The sequence below is a fragment of the Balearica regulorum genome, chromosome 6, assembly GCF_011004875.1.
Source record: "Balearica regulorum gibbericeps isolate bBalReg1 chromosome 6, bBalReg1.pri, whole genome shotgun sequence".
NCBI lineage: Eukaryota > Metazoa > Chordata > Aves > Gruiformes > Gruidae > Balearica > Balearica regulorum.
In genome coordinates this window covers 4,128,711-4,148,327 of record NC_046189.1, presented here as the reverse complement: position 1 = coordinate 4,148,327, position 19,617 = coordinate 4,128,711, and the positions used below count along the sequence as shown (strand labels likewise).

Here is a 19,617-nt window from a genome sequence, read left to right as displayed (position 1 = left end):
ATGCTGCTCCTGCTTTGTCATGCATCATCAGGGTAGCTCTTGCCCTTTCTTTAAATAAGGGCCATATTCGACTCAAACTGCTGCAGGACAGTTCCTTTGAACAATGCATCCGGAGAGCGTGTGTGTGGGGAAATTAGCACATACACTAAAATCACCTTTAGACTAGATGGCTGACCTTTTACTGTGAGCTAAGCAGGGGGAGGAAATCACTGCATGTCAGTAGCAGAAGTTCGGCGGTGTCTCCCCCACCAAGTCACAGTAAGATGCTTGACTGTTGGAAAAAGCCTCATCAATGTTTACCATAGATAAATATAGAGGCCACTACAGTTAAATATAAAACATTTTTTGCCAATTAAACTGTACTAATAAAAGCTCCAGCTACCCCCTCTGTATTCACTTAATTTTTTTTCCCTCCATTTTTAAGATCACTTCAGTCACTTCTTACCAGTGTGTTGCAAAATGCTATCCCATTATTTTGCAACACTGAAGAACTAATGGCTATTCATAGGATGTTCAGGTGGCAAGGGTAAAGTAAAATGTGACAAACTTGGTAGCTGAGGTCTGAATAAACGAACACCAGCTCAAGGGATTGGCTTAAGAGCTTGTTGAGCTTAAGTGAGAAAAAGTTTTTATTTTACAAATAAAAACTAAGACCAGGAACACATCCAGAAAACCGATTTTGAGTATGGTATTAAGTTACACATCCTTTAAAACAAAAAAAAGCATGAAAACCAGATTTGTTCTTTTTAGTTAGGCACCCACTAACCATCCAAAAAGTAAATAATCATGATCAAAGAGACCTTGGCCAGGTCTCTGTTGGGCTGGTACAACTATCAGTGCAGTTACTTGAGGAACCTTTTTTAAAATATTAGGAATGTATATTATTTTTAACCCTATCAAGGACCAGATCTGTGCAGCCACAAGAACACCAATAAGGCACAGGAATGGGATAAAAAAAGCTTTTGGCAAAAATGCATGCTCAAATCTGTCTTTATTCAGCCCAGCTGAACAGAAATCTACCTTGTTTGGAGTAAAACATGAATTTTGATCCAGTTTGCAAAACAAAATTAAGTGGGACATGCACATTTGGTCCACCCCAACACACAAACACAGCATTTTTGGAAATATCAGTAACTATGTATGTGTGCTCCTACTATAGGTCTGGGTTTCTTGAGATCAGGACCAGTGCATGTGATTAACAGGACAAGTTCCACGTTCAGAGGGAAGACAGACACCACTGCTTCTGCAAGAGAGAAATAAGGGTCTGCGGTGCTTAAGCTACACTGCCAGGTCTCCAAGGCACGCACTGTCTGCCAGAATGCAAGTGGGCTTTTTGCAAGTTGTTTTAAACAGTCTAGAGTCAGATGTATCCTCTGATGCAAGCAGTCTCCTATTAGTCAGTCATCAAGGTACTGAATAGTCAGTAGAGGGCTATTACAGCTAGAACAAATTCCAATCAAAGCGTAGGATGTCTGTGCTGAGAACAAAGATGAGCCCAATGACGAGCAACTCAACGTAATCTGCTGAGTATGACTTTACATGAGATGACAGATGGTATCTTAAGGACTGACAGATCAAAGACCTTCTTATGAAAAGCTTTAGAAATGGGATTCAGTTTATGGTGCAACACTGCTGAAGTCTTAGGTATGAAGACAACAGAGGTTACTGCTATAATGAAAAAGAAACTTAACAGCTACCTTCTAAATGTTCCATTAAACTTTCAGGAAATAAGCGACCAGAGGAGAGATGATAAATGGGAAGACACCCCTCTCAGTTCTTCAGAAGCCCCAAACTTGCACAGCTTCCAATACAAGCAAACAATGACTGCATAATACTTTGTAATCAGCAGTTTTAAACTGCTCCGTTTTGATACCAAAAGTTATTTGCTGTTCCACAGCTAAGCATAAGCCAAGTTTTACCTCAGCCCCACAGAAGGGTTCAATACTGAATGGCAGTTCCCCAACCAGGTCCCAGTGCACTAATTCCCGTGTGGAAATCTGACCAGTTTGGGGCTCTCCAGTCAGCACCCGTATTTTGAGAGCGCGGTAAGCAGAAATCTTTTTTGAACCTGACAGAAGGAAGAAAATTTAATCTGTGTAGCCAGAAAGACCTTCTTAGATACCTAAACAGGGCCAGGGTTTTAATTAACCTGCTGTCAGCAGGAAGTTAAGCATACTGTCTTGGACTTAGACAGTGAAGTCCTGCACTATCTTGACTTAGAAAAAGCAGACAAAATTATACCAGTGTCATGGGTCTAATGCCTCCTGGAATTAACTGCAGGTTATAATAGTTTTTGCCCCTATGCCATTCATAATTGAGGACCACAGTCTATCCCTAAGCATTCCCCCAGGCTTGTTCAAAATCAGACTCACAACTACTCAAAGACAGCCAACACCTAAAAAAGCCCCCAAAACATCGGGCAACACAACAATTTTTACAAACGCTAAACTTATTGTGCATGAAGAACTGGCAAGATAGTCCATTTCAGTGAAAGCATTTAGGAAGTACTGTGAAATTGCAAATGCACAGATCTAATTTTTCAAATCACTTGGCTTGCTGTGAAGCAGGGAAAAAAAGACAGAATTCAAGAGAGTGAGCACATGAAAAAAGCTATAAAAATATAAATTAGCTATGTGTAGGAGATTAACTTAAAAAAATTAACTAGACCAGCAGGACAATTAATAGGTCCACTGGTCCATATAATATTTTTCATTTGTAGTTCATATCTTTCCCAGTCAGTGAAAGCTTCAAATGGCAAATGAAGTACCACAATTATTAAATCTTACAGATTTAAAAAAAGAAAAATTTTGCCAAAGACTACTGAAATCCCCGGATTGCTTTCTGACAAGAGAGGTAGTGCTCATCTGTATTTGCTTGGTCCAAAACATATGTAGCTGCTTCATATTACATACAGTTACTTCTTAATGCACTATGCATTAACATGCAAGGAGAAAAAAAGCCTGAAGGACACTTGGAATGAGATGTACTGGATGGGTCTGTGGACCTGACGATCTAAATCTGAAACTGCCGAGTCTCAGCTCTCTGATGGCGAGGGTTATGTTAGTAATCTGTGCTCCTCAAGAACTGAGCTCCCTTAGAAAGCGGCTGTATTTGCTCCCAGATATATCTTACATCCCTCTACAGACCAGTGGATCTTACCTGCCTTTGGGCCTGCAGTCAGTAAATATTGCAGATCTTTAAAAAAAAAAATATTTCATCTTGCACAACTGAGTATCATACTAAATTTCAAACCCACTGCTCTAAGCAGGCTATTCAACACAAGCTCTGTTTTTATTCCAGTAGATTAACTCTCCAACACAAGGGACATTAAGACGCAAAAACTCAGTTAATTCTACAGTCAAAACAGCAGTGAGACATCAGTCACTTTTGTGGGGTTTCATGCTATGTATTTCAGAGTGTCCCAAGTAAGATTTGAGTACATTTATCATGTTCACAATCTACTCAGCTTAGCTAAAGGAAAAGACTTTAAGAAACCACAGTGAACTGATACAACTTTCCTCCCTGCCCCCATGAGGTAACAAAGAATCACTTTAATAGGCCAGGACAAAGAGGGCCCTCTCCTGAGCTGACAGTTAGTTCACTGAGAGCCTGAAGAGCCCACAAAAGGACTACAGTTTCATACACCCCCCAAAAAATTGCAAACTAAAATTAGACACATTTATCAGTTTGGCAAAATTGGTTTGGTATAGTCTTAACTCACAAGCTACATACCTCTAAGGTTAAGGCACCCCTCAGCTGTATTCCTAAGGAAAATAAACCTTTGAGAAAACATGCAAGTTCTACTCATCACTGCTCAATTTCTACTTCAAAGATCCTAAAGAAATAACATGAAGGTGAGCAGATCCTGCGTTAAAGTACAGTAAGTAGTCATACTGAAAAGAACTGTAATTGCACCATCTTTTAAGGTGGTGCAATCACCCTGTTCTCGCCTCCTGTTTTTACAACTGTGGTCTGCAGGTCTCAGGGATCTAGGAAAAGTCACTGAAGAAAAGCAAGCTTCTTGTCAGAGGTGAGTTCATCATAACGGTACCTGCATCAACTAGAAAAAAAAATATTTAAACCTTCTACATTAAAGAAGGTTCAAATCCACTTAGCTAGATAAATCCAATGACTGTTTAATTAGGACTACAACCACTAGAGGCAGTGGCAGAAAAACCCTAAGATCTGCAAAGTCACGGTCCAGGGAAAGATAATGGCACAATTCATTGCTGGAAGCTAGCAAGGCACAGGAAAGAAGGGAGGCACAGGACATTCTCAGAAGTCTCCGACATGCTGTTCTTGTTTCTGTTGTTTCTTGGTACTGTTTGGAAGAGGTCAGTAAAGTCTTACCATTCAAATCTAATTCAAGTCTGAACACTTTGCTTGTACATCCCCATTACCTCTAATGCTCTCTGTAAAAACACGGGGAAAACCCCAACACTTTCAATCATCAATGCGTAACATGCACAGTAGCATCTCAGCCAGAGATTAGAGCCTACAGAAGATTTGGAAGCCTCAGTTTTTCCGGGGGTGGATGTATGGGATTGGATTTTTGCCAAAGCACCCGTGGTTCCTTTTGCCAGACAAATGAAACAAAGATTAAAGACAGCTAAATTTGTCCCCCAAAAGATTTTAAGTTAAAGGAAAAAAACCATATATTTCTTAACACGGCTCTAAGTAGCCGGGAGATTAAGTCAAGAACAGTGCATACTTAGAAGTGTGTTAGAAACTATTTTTGACGCTTAGAGGTACTACAAGAGGTAGCTAGTTGCAGAGTTGTGACATATCCTATGTCACGATGTTTTAACATACAACTGAACATTACCTGCACGCAGTGAAGAGCTGAGCCACGGTTTAAGGTTTACATGAATCTCTCCTTCCATGATTAAAAAGCTTCTGTTTCAATAGAAAGTCTCGTTTGCTCATATAGAACGAGCTGAAAGAGGTTCAACTTGGTCTCAGTTTGCATGAACACATGCGGTAGAGACTAAGGCTAGTAAGAGACCTGAAGAGTCTTTGGAGCCTCTGCTGCACAAATCTACCAGTGCTCAAGTCCTGACAAAACCTCGCATCAAAGCTGTTGGCTGTGCTACACTTTCAAATACCAGACAGATAAGCATCAAACAAGCAGTTCCCAATATTCAAGTGGCTTGAAAATTGGTTTCTGAAGGTGTCAGCTTTTCAAGGTGCAATGCGCTGGTCTTTGTTGTTCAAGAACAAAGTGAAGACGAACAATTGATCCTTGTTTTACTTTTTTCATGCTCAAGTTTTGTGGGTTTGTGTGGTTTGTTGTTTGGTTGTTTTTTTTAAATTTCAGTATATTCAAGATTAGGACTGTTTTTGAAAACCCTATGCTTTTTCCAGAGTACCTTAATTCTGTAAGCTTCAGGAGTGAATATTGAGAGCTGAAGTGATTAAGCCGAACTTGTTTATGCTTCTTTATGTGGCTGGCAAGGAAATTCATGTCATGCAAGACTTCATCCTATTGCATTACTATATACACACACCTATTGACAACATGCATTGGACTCAAATTTTATACAGACAGGCCCTGAGAACAGCAATGCTACAGCATCTAAAACCACATTTAGTGTCTGAAATATTAATAGCTTACAGGGTTATTAACAGACTAACAGATTCTTTAGCACCTCCTATATACAAATGCCAAAGTCTTCAGGAGGTGTAACTGTATAGAAGATTCAACTGAAAATATTTCTAAGCTTTTTTTTTTATTAAAAATTAAAAAGTGTACCAAGGATTAGTGCTTTGATCCAGAATGGGAAAAAAAAAATCAAAAATACTCCCCAAATCTCCGCCTGTGTTTATGTCATTTGTGAAGGTAGAAGAGACTGGACCCAAACACCTTCTGTTACCAAGTAGTGTAGTAAAAGCAAAGAGACAAAAAACAGCTGTAGCAGTTCAAAACTCATCTAGCTCAGCATCTTAGATCTGACAGTAGCTATAACAAGATGCCAACAGGAAAGTGTAAGAATAGGGTAAACGTATTTGTGTTACTTTCCTAGTACAGTCTCCAATACTCCAGCTATCTATGACTCTTACCATCCTCAGAAAAGCATAGGACAAAGCAAAGTGGAAAGGAAACACCTATCTGGAAAAGGAGGACATAAGTATAGCAGAGGATATGTTTAACACCCACCCCCTCACTTCAAGTGAATTACATTCATTACTAGCTTTGCTTCATATTTACTTAACACACTCCCTGGAAGTTGTAGCTGTAGCTAACGCCACAGTTAAAATAACATTCCACATCTACTTACACTGCATCACGGGAGGCACCATGCAAAAGCAGCAGCTCAACAACGCTCACATGCCCGTTCTTGGCAGCATCATGAAGCGGCGAGTCGTTCTGATACCCTGTAGTATTCACTAACGCCTTGTATTGCAGCAACAGCTCCACCACTTCTTTGTGCCCGTGATTACATGCCTCATGCTAGTTGGGTAAATCCATAAGAGAGGAAACTCAAGTGAAACAGAATTTAGAGGAAGGACTTCTGTCACACCAGTTACACATTCATTTTCAAACACCTCTCAATAGATGACCTCTCAATAGAAGACAACGCAAGGATACCACATTATATTCCTGACGTGAATTAACCTTGGAACCCAGCACTAATAAAAATCACGGAGAAGAACCGAACAAAGGCCAGTTGTGTGCAAATTAGACTACAAAGAACAAAGCCTCCCAGATTATAGACTCTGTCAAGAGTATTCTTCAGGAGAGGAAGAAGTCATGGTTGAAAAGAACCTTTTGTTTATTTTCTGTAATTCAAGTGAGCAATTTTTTCATTCAACTACTTGATATATTTCCAAAATGGTAAAAACACTGAGGACATTAAGAACTCACACAATATACACATTGCCTGCAACTGATCATTTTCTAGTTATCATATAAATATTTTCTGCATTTGCAGAATTGCAGGCAATTTCTTGGTATGCCCTACCCATCAGAGGAATTGGATTTGGGCAGATCAGTAGTTGCTAATAAATTCTTTTAAACTTGTTTATCATCACTTTGCATAATTCTTTGTCACCTAAATGCATGGAAAGGGAAGGAAAATATAAGAAAGAAAAGGACAGATAAAATTAAATCTAATCAGAAGACAGATGGCAAAAAAAGGCTTCAACACTCACCAGGGGTGTCCAGCCAGCATTGTCTTTGACATTGGGATCTGCCCCATTTTTCAGCAGCTGTTCAACAGCTGCCAAGTCACCCTACATCAGAAAAAAAAAACCAGTTATTAAAAAGTAACAAAGACAATACACAAAGACAACAAAAATTTAAGAGATGCAGAATTACAAATTTAGCTGCAATAAAAATGTAATGATACAAGTCTTCCATTTAGATAGTCAGGATAAAACTCAAAAGTGTCGGACACCACAGTTTATCATTACTGTTCATTTAGAAGCATCTACCCATTTACACAAATACATATTTTTACATAAAAATGATGCACATAATAGACTTAACTCAGAATAAATGGACAAGTTTTTAGTGGACAGATGGAAATCAGCAGAGTCAACTGCAAGGATTAAAATCAGGAACATTTATTCAGAAACTCCTTGTCCTTCAGACTGGATTTTTTTTCAAACTAATCTAAATCACTGGCCAGAAACATGAATAGGTGAAATAGATTAATAAGTCTGACAAGAACCTATAAATTGTTTTCCCACAAGTCAAAAGGAAAAGGGAAAGTTTTATTTAGCACTACAATTACTACTCATGTTGAATCTCACTGACACTTTCTCTGACAGTTATTCTACCAAAATAGTTTTCATTTGCTTCTTGGAAGAACACTATATTCAGGTTTTACTATAAGCAAGGAAACGTACGTGGAAAAGGGTAGAAACTGATGCAGAGATTATAGGAAGAACAAAAAGGCTGAGTAGAGTCAAGGTGAAGGAAGCAACCGGATAGATTTTGTGAATCAGAGGTTTTTGACATTAAGAATTAAGGCAAGTATAAGAGAGAAAGTTGGTAATGAGATTAGAGTGTATACAGATGCAGCTATAAATAGGCAAGGAGAAGCCTCCTGCAGAAGCTGAGACAAGGAAATCTCTGCAGTGCAGGTCTTCTTAAAAGCAAGTGGGAAAAGTAACCCAAAGAGACTGGAAACAGACTCTGACCCCCTTGTCCTTTCACAGCACCATCCGCACCCCAGCACGCTGGTACTTAGAACTCACTTTGTGCCACGTCAGCCAGCTCCTGCTTCTGGCATTTGTTGCCCTGCTGCAAGAGGCGCCAGGAATTCTGTTCCAAAGTTTTTGCTGCAATGCCGGGAACGCTCCACAGCTGCAGGTACACAACTAATGGGGCCAGGTTGTCCCACGCCTCTCAGCATTGGGTACCACCTCTCAGGCCAGAGCAAAGATTTACCTGCGCTATTACAGATGAGGAGCAGTTACACACCAATTCTCAGCTGATGGGGTAACAGGGAAGGAGGAGATTGCCAAGTGTCATCTAATGACCAGAACTACCTGAATAATGCAAATTTTTCAAAGGCTAAACTAGCCTTTAGGATCCACCCCAACCAAGCATTTCCAACCGACCACTAAGACTTTCCCTAGACCAGGGTCCATTGTGATCCCCAATGAAGAGACTCATATACAAACTGGTATCTAGCTCTTGTCCTTGGCCAAACTTGCAATATATAAATACTAAGACCTCAAAGGGGGGGAAGAGAAGTTTAATCCATGACATACAGAAAGTCCACATGCCCTGAAGTAGTGGCAAGTCAAGGAATTCCTAACTGTTACTCCACAGCATACCTTAGAGTGAGTGAATATTAAAATAAGCTTTAAATACAACAAAAATAAACTTAATCCCATTTTCTTGTTATCAAGGAACACTTCAGAAAAACCAAATAGCTTTAATCTTTACTCTAGTTAGAGAAAATAGTAAGGCAGACTGTGCTCAGCAGAAATAAATCCAGCAAGCAACAATTGGAAACTCAAAAGTCATCCAAAAAAAATGTTGAGAATCGCTGGCTTTACAAGTCAAGCAAATTAACACATCAGAGATAAATTTTATGCATTATATTCACAACCTAGATGTCCCAGCAAAATGTTACCTTTCAAAGCAATTAAAGAATACGCTGCTGTTAGAATACTTTATGGTTGCAAGGTAACAGACGTGCATCAAATCTGAAGTTATTCAGAGGCAGCTAAGACAGTGTTCAGCATTAGATCTTTTTCTACAGAGAGAAGATACAATTATCTATAATGAGTGAGATTTGAGCTTATCATTTAAAGTTAAGTTTGCAAACATGTACAGCAAGGGTTTGACATTTCAAGAGTACTCCTTTTAAAGCAGTAAGCATAGCTAACAATTTGTGTGGGCATTAGGTAGTATCGCAGCTTTTCAGAACAGTTATGTGAACGTTGATTTGTAAAACATTGCTGCGGTTTTATCAAAGGAAAACGTTGCTCGTGTGGACACCAGTACTGACAACATCCACAGAATGAAATCCAGGTCTAAGTCAAAATTAGCAAATTGGTGTTTTGCTGTTTACAGAAGAAAAATATTGTCATCACCTCAGCTGTAAGTAGAGCCTGCTGCCTGCAACCAGCACCTAGCAATGAGAGTGACAGAAAGGGAGGGAAAGCTGTCACGCCAGTTGTACTGCGCAATGACTGGATGGGTGCTGTCAGTCAGGATTACAAGAGATACCTTAAAATTGTTCACAGCTAGGAGAACATGCCTTTTGTCCCCTCAGAGGCTCTTCAGACGCTACCATATTGTGTATATTTAGTTAAAAAAAAGCATAAGACAATCTCAAGAGCAGATCCTTAGCAGACTTGTCATCAAGTCCTCCTTGCAGGTCGGACCACCATCGTCTGACTGTGAGCCAAGAGTAAAAAAAAAACAAAACAGTGCAGTTAACACATAGACCAGTCCTATCAAAGATGACTATCAGAGTTGATGGAATTACACACATTTAAAAGTGAATAAATGTTTTGCTCAACTCTAAATAAGAAAGAGTAAGGACCTGGTAGGGGCAAGTCCCAGCCACAAATATCTATATACTATGTGTCTTTCCTCCACAAGTAAGAAAGAAGAGACTACACATATTAGTATGGATTTACTAATTCAGACATGCTTCATAGAACTGCGCTTTGACTAATACTGAAATTTGTACATTTAGTCCCTTGAGTTTACCTGATCTAGCAATGCCAGCATAAAATCACCAGTCCCAAATACGGGCTCATAACCAGACCAGACGATCTGAGGGGCTCTCACTGCTTGTCTTAGCAGCTTGTAGCAACAGCAGAGTGGAAACGTAACTGGACATACTACTTGTACAGAAACAGAGAACAGGACAAACACCGAGTAGAAAAATGCTAACATTAACAATTCACAGCGAAGTGTTTATTTTAAAATCTCATTATCAATGAAGGATTACAACCAGCTCCTGAGGAGGCAGAAAGTAAAACTATGCGTTTGGAAAAAACAAAGCAAAGGACATTTTAAGCTCACAACAAAGCTTATGTATAGTGACAACACAATAATGCAATGGGTTTGCTCTTCCTCTGCTACAGCGTAAGGGAGCTCTGAAAACCACAGAAGCAAGAAAGGCATTGGGGCCATCTGTTGGCAGATCTAGAAGGCAGCATTAGCTTCCACAGAGAAGGGTATTTACACAGCTTTACAAACACTTCCCTCCCCATGAGAATTTAGTTCCCGCAGACACAGATGGCACAAACCCAGTAAACCATCTTCACTTGGCTTAGACAAGGGGGTTTGTTTGGTTGGTGGGTTTTGGTGTATTTTTTTTTTTTTTTTTTTAAAGTCACTTGTGTCATGATTTTAACGCAGACAGATGGTTAAGAAGAACTGCAAGTGTCCTTTCAGCCCTGTTTTATAGGGGTTTTTTCCATGATACCCTTTACTATTTCCATTAACCATAGACATTTTCCACCCAAAAGACATTTAAATTATTAATGAAAACATGTTCTACCTGTTCGAAAGAGAGAGATCCAAAGAATTAGGGCAATACATGAAGATGAAGCTAAAAACCTGTATCACTTCAACAAAACACATCTCCCTTTATTTGCAAAGGTAATCAAGTGACTTCAACCTTTAGGTCAAACAAATGAACAAAAAACCCCTTTCAGACTCAAATACATTTGCTTGTTTGGGGTGGGGTGGGGGGATGTGGCAGGGCACAAAACTAGGTTATTTACAACTCATAGCTGGTCAAAAAGGGTAAATATGAATTACAGACTGCTTATAGTAATTGTGAATGCTCCAACCAACTCTTTCCAGGAACCAGACAGTTTCTCACCTCAAATTTCTCCAAATTAGTGCCCTACCCAGCAGACCATTTATTAACCAACAAGCACACAAATAGCTATGCTTAACCTTTAACAAAAAGAAAACATTCAAGAAGTTAAGTTTAACCCACCTCAGAAACAAGTGAAGTAACAACCACGCATTATCGAAAAAGAAATGGCAATTTGTTTCTAAGTATTTCAAATCAGCACTTGGGAAGATGGATTGCTTTGACTCCTGGCCAATTTTCATGTTCTTAAGCTCTGCATTTGAAACCTTTACACTGCTTCATATTTGTCTTAAGCTACCTGCTGGATACTACTCATAACCAGGAGGCTACTTACCATTCCTATACCACTTGGCTTTAACATTAGAGAGTCAATGTTGAACTACAACTTCAAAGCAGTCTCAGGTGCTACACCTGCATCTGAGTCATCCTGCTGGTTTCTGCCAGCAGACCTCATTTCTCCAATGAAATGGATATTATACAGGCAGCTAAGTCACCTGCCACACAAAATCACAAGGTCTGGACAAAAAGACGTTGGACCAAGGGATGCGTTCATTCACTGTGAAGCAGCTGGCAGGAACAATGCTGTCCATCCACTGCCTTTTGCTCAGAGGAGGCTGGGAGCGTCCGACTGCACAGCAGCACAACTCCCCTCTTGTAGCTAAAGGCTCGAGAGGAAAGGCAGCAGGGAAGACATTGCTCCCACGTACACATGTGACCCCATAACTCAACAGTGATACATACCCATCTGGTACCCAAAGCAAGGAACTGCACAGCTGACTAGGTCAGACACCCGAAAAAAGATCTAAAAGATATTCTGATGTTGGCCATCACATGCTCACAAAACCACAAAATCTTCTTTCGCTTTTCTTTCTAGTGTGCCAGTAGCTGGTAACAAAACAATAAAAAGGAAGAACAGTCTCACAGGCTCGGAAAGAATAATTTAGTAGTTATTACAGTGTTAAGTATAATGAATATAAAGAGTCCAGCACAGCAGGCTAGTCATGGGCGAAGCCTTCATGGAGGCCCTCCTGGTCAACTGTCAAAACTGAAGGGTCCTTGGAACAGGAGGTAACCAAAACTAGTCCCAAGGCTCCTTCTCTCTTTCTTCAGACTAAGTAGATGCGCTGCATAGATGCAATTTCTCCTCTCCTCAGAACAGGGACTCTAATTGCTTCTGAGTTGAAGCATAAAATCAAAACCATCTCCCAGCTACCTCCCATGCACTCCTTTGTAATAGTGCGGCTGTTGCCATGGTCCTCAGTTACCCTGTCGCAGTGCGGTTCACTGTTCCTCTTCCTGGAACCCATAGTGGCAGCGACTCCACACAACTACTCCATCATCTCCCTTGTCAATGCAGAAGAAACACAGGCACAACCAAGACCTGAAATACTTATCAACGAGCTATGACTTTTTTTCTCTCCATAGTAGATTTAAGACTTTGTACTAAATACTTAAGTAGTACTGTGCTGCATTTTTAATTACCACATAAGAGCTAGTCCTGTGAACAACTTGTTATTTTACTGTAAAAAAAAAAACCCTATGGGGAAGGGCTGTTGATTGAACAATTTCCCACCAGTTCAGAATATTAGTAGTGCAATAGGTCACATTTTGTATTTTAACTAATTGGAAGTTTTACCTTTAATGACTATGGAGGAAGATAAACATGACTACTGTTTGCTATGGAGAGAGGTGCATTTATTTTAATTTATTAGTTTAACTCAGCATTAAGTTCATCCACACTAGAACCTTTCTTGAGAACCCATTTTGATTTCAGTAAGTTAACAACTAGTAGTAGTAAACAGGGACAATCCCTCAGAATCATTTGAAACAGCACAATACACTTAATTTTAATGCCTGATAATGTTGTTTATTATCTCTTTTAAATAAGAAAAAAGGGAGAACTCCATTAGCTTTAATTAAATTCAGGGTATTAGTCCCTAACAACTAATGAAAATAATACAGATTTATTTTTATAATTAATGAAGCCCCAAAGAATTAGACTTTATTTCACTTGGGGGGGGGGAGAGGGTGACAGCTACAAGTCTGTTTCCCATTACACACATGGCAAAATATTACTGGCTGTGGAAAGAGAAAAAAAAAAAAATCACCCGTAAAATAAAACTGGAAGAGAAAGACTTCCTCCAGAAACAACAACAAAAAAGATAGGACTGCTTGGGGGGGGGGGGGGTGTCAAAAAACACCCCCCACAAAACACAATGAGAATATACATGCAGTATAAAGCCTAGTATTTTCAAGACCAGCTCCTTTGAGAAAACACATTTATGGTTCCTACAACTTAGAACAGTGATCTAGAAACATGCAGATGATACAAAAGATACTTGCATGCAAAAAAAAATGTTCTGTTACAATTGCCACACATCCCCAGCAGATTCATGGCAATTAATCACTATTTCTTGTTCACTGCTTCACACAGTACAATGTTACCAAAGTCCATGACCAATAGTTCCTTAGAAAGACCAAGTCCTCCCATCATGCTGGCTTGAGCAATTTACTCTTAATCCACTTTGACGTGGACTAGTAACCGTGCCTACATTTACTGGCTACCAGGAGATGCAGCAACTTTTTAGGAATGCCATAATATACCCATGATTAAGCTATACAAGACAACCAAAGACCACTATGAATGAAAGGAGATAATCTGTGTAACCTCCTACAGATGAGGAGCTGAGGTTCAGAGACAGTAAAACAACTTTCTTAGAGTTGCATTGCAAGTTTAGTTGCTGGAAACAAAGACATGTGCAAGTAAAATACAACCAAAGACCACTCTCCTTGCCTTATTTTTATTACATTTAAAAGAGTGGTAACTTTGGGATCACCCTGAAGCCCTACCTAGTTAAACAAGCCTTTGCTAATGAGCACCTCAACACAACTGGAATTGAGAGATTATAACCACAGCAGAACTAATGAGGAACAGAAGCAACTTCCCATTTTAGCTCAATAATTATAAACATTAAAAGACACCAAAATTAATTCAGACACAGGACTGAAGAAAGCATTCATGTGTCTGCCCACCCCACTGCCTACGCTACAGCTGGAGGTCAGCTTTTCAGCCCACTGAAATAGCCCAATGCCAACAAGCAGCGCCAGCTATGCCACGAAACTTGGATAATCAAAAGTTGTTTATTCTTTTTGTCTATAGCATGAACTGTTTTAATTTTTACCCATTTATCTTCAACATGCGTTGCAATGAAAAACCATCTTATTGACATATCACTGTTTACTCCAAGTCTCACAATAAGCTGCAGAGATGCTCTGTTTTCTTAGATGAAATACTTGTGTTCCAAAGAAGTATCAGATATATTGCTGGAAACCATACCTGTGTGAAAACTTGTCAAAGTAGATCAATTTTTTTAGAACCAGTCAGTCATAATAGTATTCCTTACAAATTCCCAGAAAATCATGGAAGGATAATCTGTAAACAGTGCTTTAATAAAGAGGAATATACAGGACTTGTGACAAGAGCTAACAAGAGATCTGTCTTGTAAAGCTCTCGAGTCCTGTGAGGACAATGTTTCATTTTCTCCTCCCTAACTCCATATTAACGGCATCAAGTAAGATATTTGAACTCAACTCAGCTGCCACTTCCATTTAAAAAGGTCTTATGCAGCAGGAGTGCCTTATTAGAATGCCTTTGAAAGAGGACACAGTTATTTATCAAGAACAGCCTTTGTCTCAACAAACAGAAGCGCTGAATAAATGTCAGGATGCTTACAGGTGAATCAATTCTACCATTATAGGCAGTTCATTAACCACACAGTATTTCTATATTATGATTTAGCACAAAGTACATTTAAATTGCTGTGTTGGGTTTGCATGGCAAGGTTTTGGTAGCCGGGGGGGGGGGGGGGGGCTACAGGGGTGGCTTCTGTGAGAAGCTGCTAGAAGCTTCCCCTGTGTCTGATAGAGCCAATGCCAGCCGGCTCCAAGACGGACCCGCCGCTGGCCAAGGCCGAGCCGATCAGCGCCTCTGTGATAACATATTTAAGAAAGGGGAAAAAACAGAGAGCACTTTTGCAGCCGGAGAGAGGAGTGAGAAGATGTAAGAAACTCTGCAGACACCCAGGTCAGCGCAGAAGGAGGGGCAGGAGATGCTCCAGGTACCAGAGCAGAGATCCCCCTGCAGCCCGTGGTGAAGACCATGGTGAAGCAGGCTGTCCCCCTGCAGCCCATGGAGGGAGGATGAGGGGGTGTAGAGATTCCCCCTGCAGCCCATGGAGGACCCCACGCTGGAGCAGGTGGAGACACCTGAAGGAGGCTGTGGCCTGTGGGAAGCCCGCGCTGGAGCAAGCTCCTGGCAGGACCTGTGGCCCCGTGGAGAGAGGAGCCCACGCCAGAGCAGGTTTGCTGGCAGGACTTGTGACCCTGTGGGGGACCCACGCTGGAGCAGTTTGCTCCTGAAGGTCTGCACCCCATGGGAGAGACTCACATTGGAGAAGTTCATGAAGGACTGTCTTCCATGAGAGGGACTCCATGCTGGAGCAGGGGAACGATGAGAGGAGTCCTCCCCCTGAGGACGAAGAAGCGGCAGAAACACCGCGTGATGAACTGACCGTAACCCCCATTCCCCGTCCCCCTGTGCCGCTGAGGGGGGCGGAGGTTGAAGCATCCCAAGTTGAGTGAAGTTGAGCCCAGGAAGATGGGAGGGGTGGGGGGAGGTGGTGTAAGATTCAATTTTATTTCTCATTCCTCTGCTCTGTTTTGCTTAGTAATAAATTAGATGAATTCCCTCTCTCAGTTCAGTCTGTTTTGCTCGTGACGATAATTAGTGAGCGATCTCTCCCTGTCCTTATCTCGACCCACAAGCATTTCGTTGTACCTTTTCTCCCCTGTCTAGTGAACGAGGGCAGTGATAGAGCGGCTCTGGTGGGCACCTGGCCCCCAGCCAGGCTCAATCCACCACAACTGTCAAACTACAAACTCTTTGAAATGACCTCTCAGAAGAGAGCTGCCATATTAGTAGTGTTTCTGATGAGTTTGACTGGAAGCATTCAACTAAGCACCCCACCTGCATGCAGCTTTTATATAACAATAGGGAAAGACAGCCCTTGCAAAGAGCAAAAGCCATGAAGTTCTACCACAGCAGGAGCTGCCTAAGATAACAACAGCAAAATAAGTGACAGCTGTCATTCCAAGAATGACATGGATCCAACATAGAAGTGAAGTCTACTGAGAACATCCCAACTCAGTCCTAATTATCCCTTCTCCATCATCTGTGATGACAGCATGCTCAGAGCATAGGACTCAGCATGGGAAATCAAAAGGTGGAGCATTTCATTCTTCTTGAGCCAACACACTTGCATCAGATGGAGGATCTCAAAGATTATGAAACAGTTAACCTTAATTAAGGCGGCATAGAATTATCTTCATGTAGATAGTTCAGATCTTGTCCTGGCTGAGTTACCAGGTCAAGTTAAACTGACCAAGATCACTCAGTGAGACCCGAAATACTTATGACAAATCACAGAGACAGCTTTCTGGCACATAAGGCCAATAAGAAAGTGAATGCTTATCACTTCCTAGAACTCACAGGTAAAACTGACACTGTAATACATGGAGTTTCTCAAGTATAACCATCTTTGATCATTCCAATAGTCATTTCTTTATGAAATCAGAGAATCAGGTTGGAAACTCCCCAATAAACCTAGAAGAAAGAGATGGGATTTCCCCCCTCACAAATAGGATGTACCGAAGTAACTAGTTTCCGGGATATATTTAATTAAACAGAGGTTTAAAAAGACAATGTTTTAAGTTGAACTAGAAGATGATGGTCCTACCTTGATGGAAGCAACATGGAGCAAAGTCTCTCCTTTGTAATTTCTTCTGGCAATTGTGTTACCACCAGGGGACTTCAATACAGAAGGACTGTGGGGTATTCCTACTTGATTACAAGTCTTAGAAGTAGATGGGGTAGAGGGAGATGTTGAATGTGAAGGGCTATTTATTGCTTGAAAGACTGCAGAGCTTCTTGTCTTCATTACGGTGTCAGTGAGTTTCGATACAGAGGAACAAGTCTGAACTGGCGTCTTCTGTTCAGTCTCTGGGGAGATAGGACAGCCCTGAGGTAATTCCTCCAAGCAAGCTGCCTGCCTGCCTGCCTTCCCAACTTCGCTCCTCTCAGTTCTTCTTGGTCTTTTAGACTGAGAAGTAACTGGAAGCCTCGATTGCTCCTTTCCACGTTTTAAAGGTGTAGTTTCATTTTCTATTGACAGCAATGTCTCTGTAGCACAATTTTTTTCCTTGCTGATCTGTGCAGGGTACACCACCTCACTGTTACCTTCCTTCTCCGAGGATTTTACCTGTGGCGATATTTCCACATTTTCTGCATTTTTGCTGGAGTCAACTTCCTTTATAGACTCCTGCTGAAGTGTCTCTTCAGGGCTATTTGGTTCCGGGGTGCACAGGACTACCGGTTGACTGCAGATGGTCACACACTTTTCCTTGGGAGTATTCTCCTCCACTCCTCCTTTCTGCTCAGGCTTCTCTAAGCTCCACACTTTGTTAATGTCTGCTAGATGTTTCTTCTTCATCTTCTTACTCTGTCTCTGTGTTGGCTTCTTTGTTGGCTTGCAAGGCTTTTTGTGAGGAGGGGAAGGAAAGAAATCATATACTGAAGATGTGTCTTCACAAAGGTCATTGCTTTTAGTCTTAGACTGACTCCTGTTCAGGATGCATCGAATCTTCCTACTTCTTGGGCTGAACCACATTTTTATCTGTTCCTTCTTATTCTTTTTTCCAAAGTCCGAGTCAGTTGGTGTGGACACATCTCCCGTTGAATCTAAGTGTGTCAGGGAAAAGGAAAAATAATTTATAGAGTAGTCTTCAGTAGAAGATTGCAAAGAAAAAAGATCAGAACAACAACTGTAATAACTGATCAAGCATTACTAAGTACAGCCTATGAATGCCTTCATTTCTTCTGAAGAGACACACGTAATGGCTTTGAAACAACCAGCAAGGTCACACGCCACTCTGGAGTTCAGGGATCCCAGCGCAGCTAAAGCTACCCACTGGGTAAGCAAGCGGGCATGCCGGTAGAGAAATTCCCTCAATAGTCTGCGTTCACAGCATGTACAGAAAAGATTTCTGAGCAGATTATAGAGAGCAGAGAAGCTGGTTCTCTCACAGAGTTTTGCTCGGAAATAAGTTTAACAAAGTAGTCTGTGCATACACAAAAGAGCACAGAAACAATTTTCTAAAAAGATGTCACAGTTCATCTCAGGATGAGCAAGAATAACTGCAAGCAAGCAAAAATAGCATCCTTGTAAGAATGTTGAACATTCCTGACAAATTTTGACTAATTCCACATATATAGCAGATGAATTGGATGAACATATAGAAAATCTGTAAGTAATTGTGTCCTGTCATTTGATCCTTTACCCCTTGGTAGTAAATAATTCCAAGGAAGCTACACATTTCAATGATCTCAAGCATTTCTTTAAAAATATGCAGTGTGGCAATTTTCTAAGTCACATTGTACAGCTTATTACAAATCAATAACCAAGATGACAGAGGAATATCCTGTACTCCTAGGGCATGAAATAACAGTTGAGAACAAGGGCTATAAATGGTGTCCTCAATGGCTTAAGAATAAATTAAGGAGCATAAAGTGACCTCTAAGTTAGACACTAATTTAATTTGACAACAACTCTTTCAGTACAGAAGAATTGTAACAGATTTTTTACAGATTCCTTCTGGAAACCTAAGCTGTCTTAGGTTTTTTGGACAAGTCCTCAAAAGTAAACGCACAACTCATTCTTTCTGTTGCCTCCAACCTCAAGGACTACCACTCGCAAAAGTCTTGGTGACTTATAGCAAACAATCACCAAAACCAATACTAATTTTGCCTCGTGAAGCAAGTAGAGTACTATTATTATTAAACAAAACTAAGACCAAGATTAGTGGGGTTTTTTTAAGCATTCTTGAAATAAACTATAGAAAGTCTTGACCAGTGAAAGACAGGCACTCACTGCGATAACAGATTGCTTTCACTTCAGTGTGTTAACTTTCTGTGGATAATTTGCCTTTTCCATACCTTCTCTTCTATTTTTGGAATTAGTAACTACAGCCTGTTTTCCACAGCAAGTTGTGATAAACTCACAGCAGACAAACTGTCCCAATCCCTTAGCCACAAAAAAGTAATCTAAAATTTCACTTAAAACAAAACTGCATAGCTAGTAATACAACACCAAAACAGACATTTGCAGTTTTCTTTTAAAGCAATATTTCAAGGTTAACGTCTCCTCAATCTTGATTTAAATTACCCTATTTACCACTTGAATTAAAATATGCTAGATATTAG

General features: G+C 40.5%; 1 protein-coding gene across 1 annotated transcript in view; it reads right to left on the bottom strand.

Annotated features, from left to right (window-relative positions):
* Positions 1-19,617, bottom strand: part of BARD1 (BRCA1 associated RING domain 1) — a 45,820-nt gene that overhangs the window by 16,730 nt on the left and 9,473 nt on the right. The window contains exons 4-6 of the mRNA XM_075756015.1: positions 17,096-18,096; positions 7,153-7,233; positions 6,279-6,451 (exon numbers count right to left, since the gene is read on the bottom strand). Of these exons, the coding sequence (XP_075612130.1) occupies positions 6,279-6,451; positions 7,153-7,233; positions 17,096-18,096 (1,255 nt within the window). The remainder of the gene's footprint in view (positions 1-6,278; positions 6,452-7,152; positions 7,234-17,095; positions 18,097-19,617) is intronic.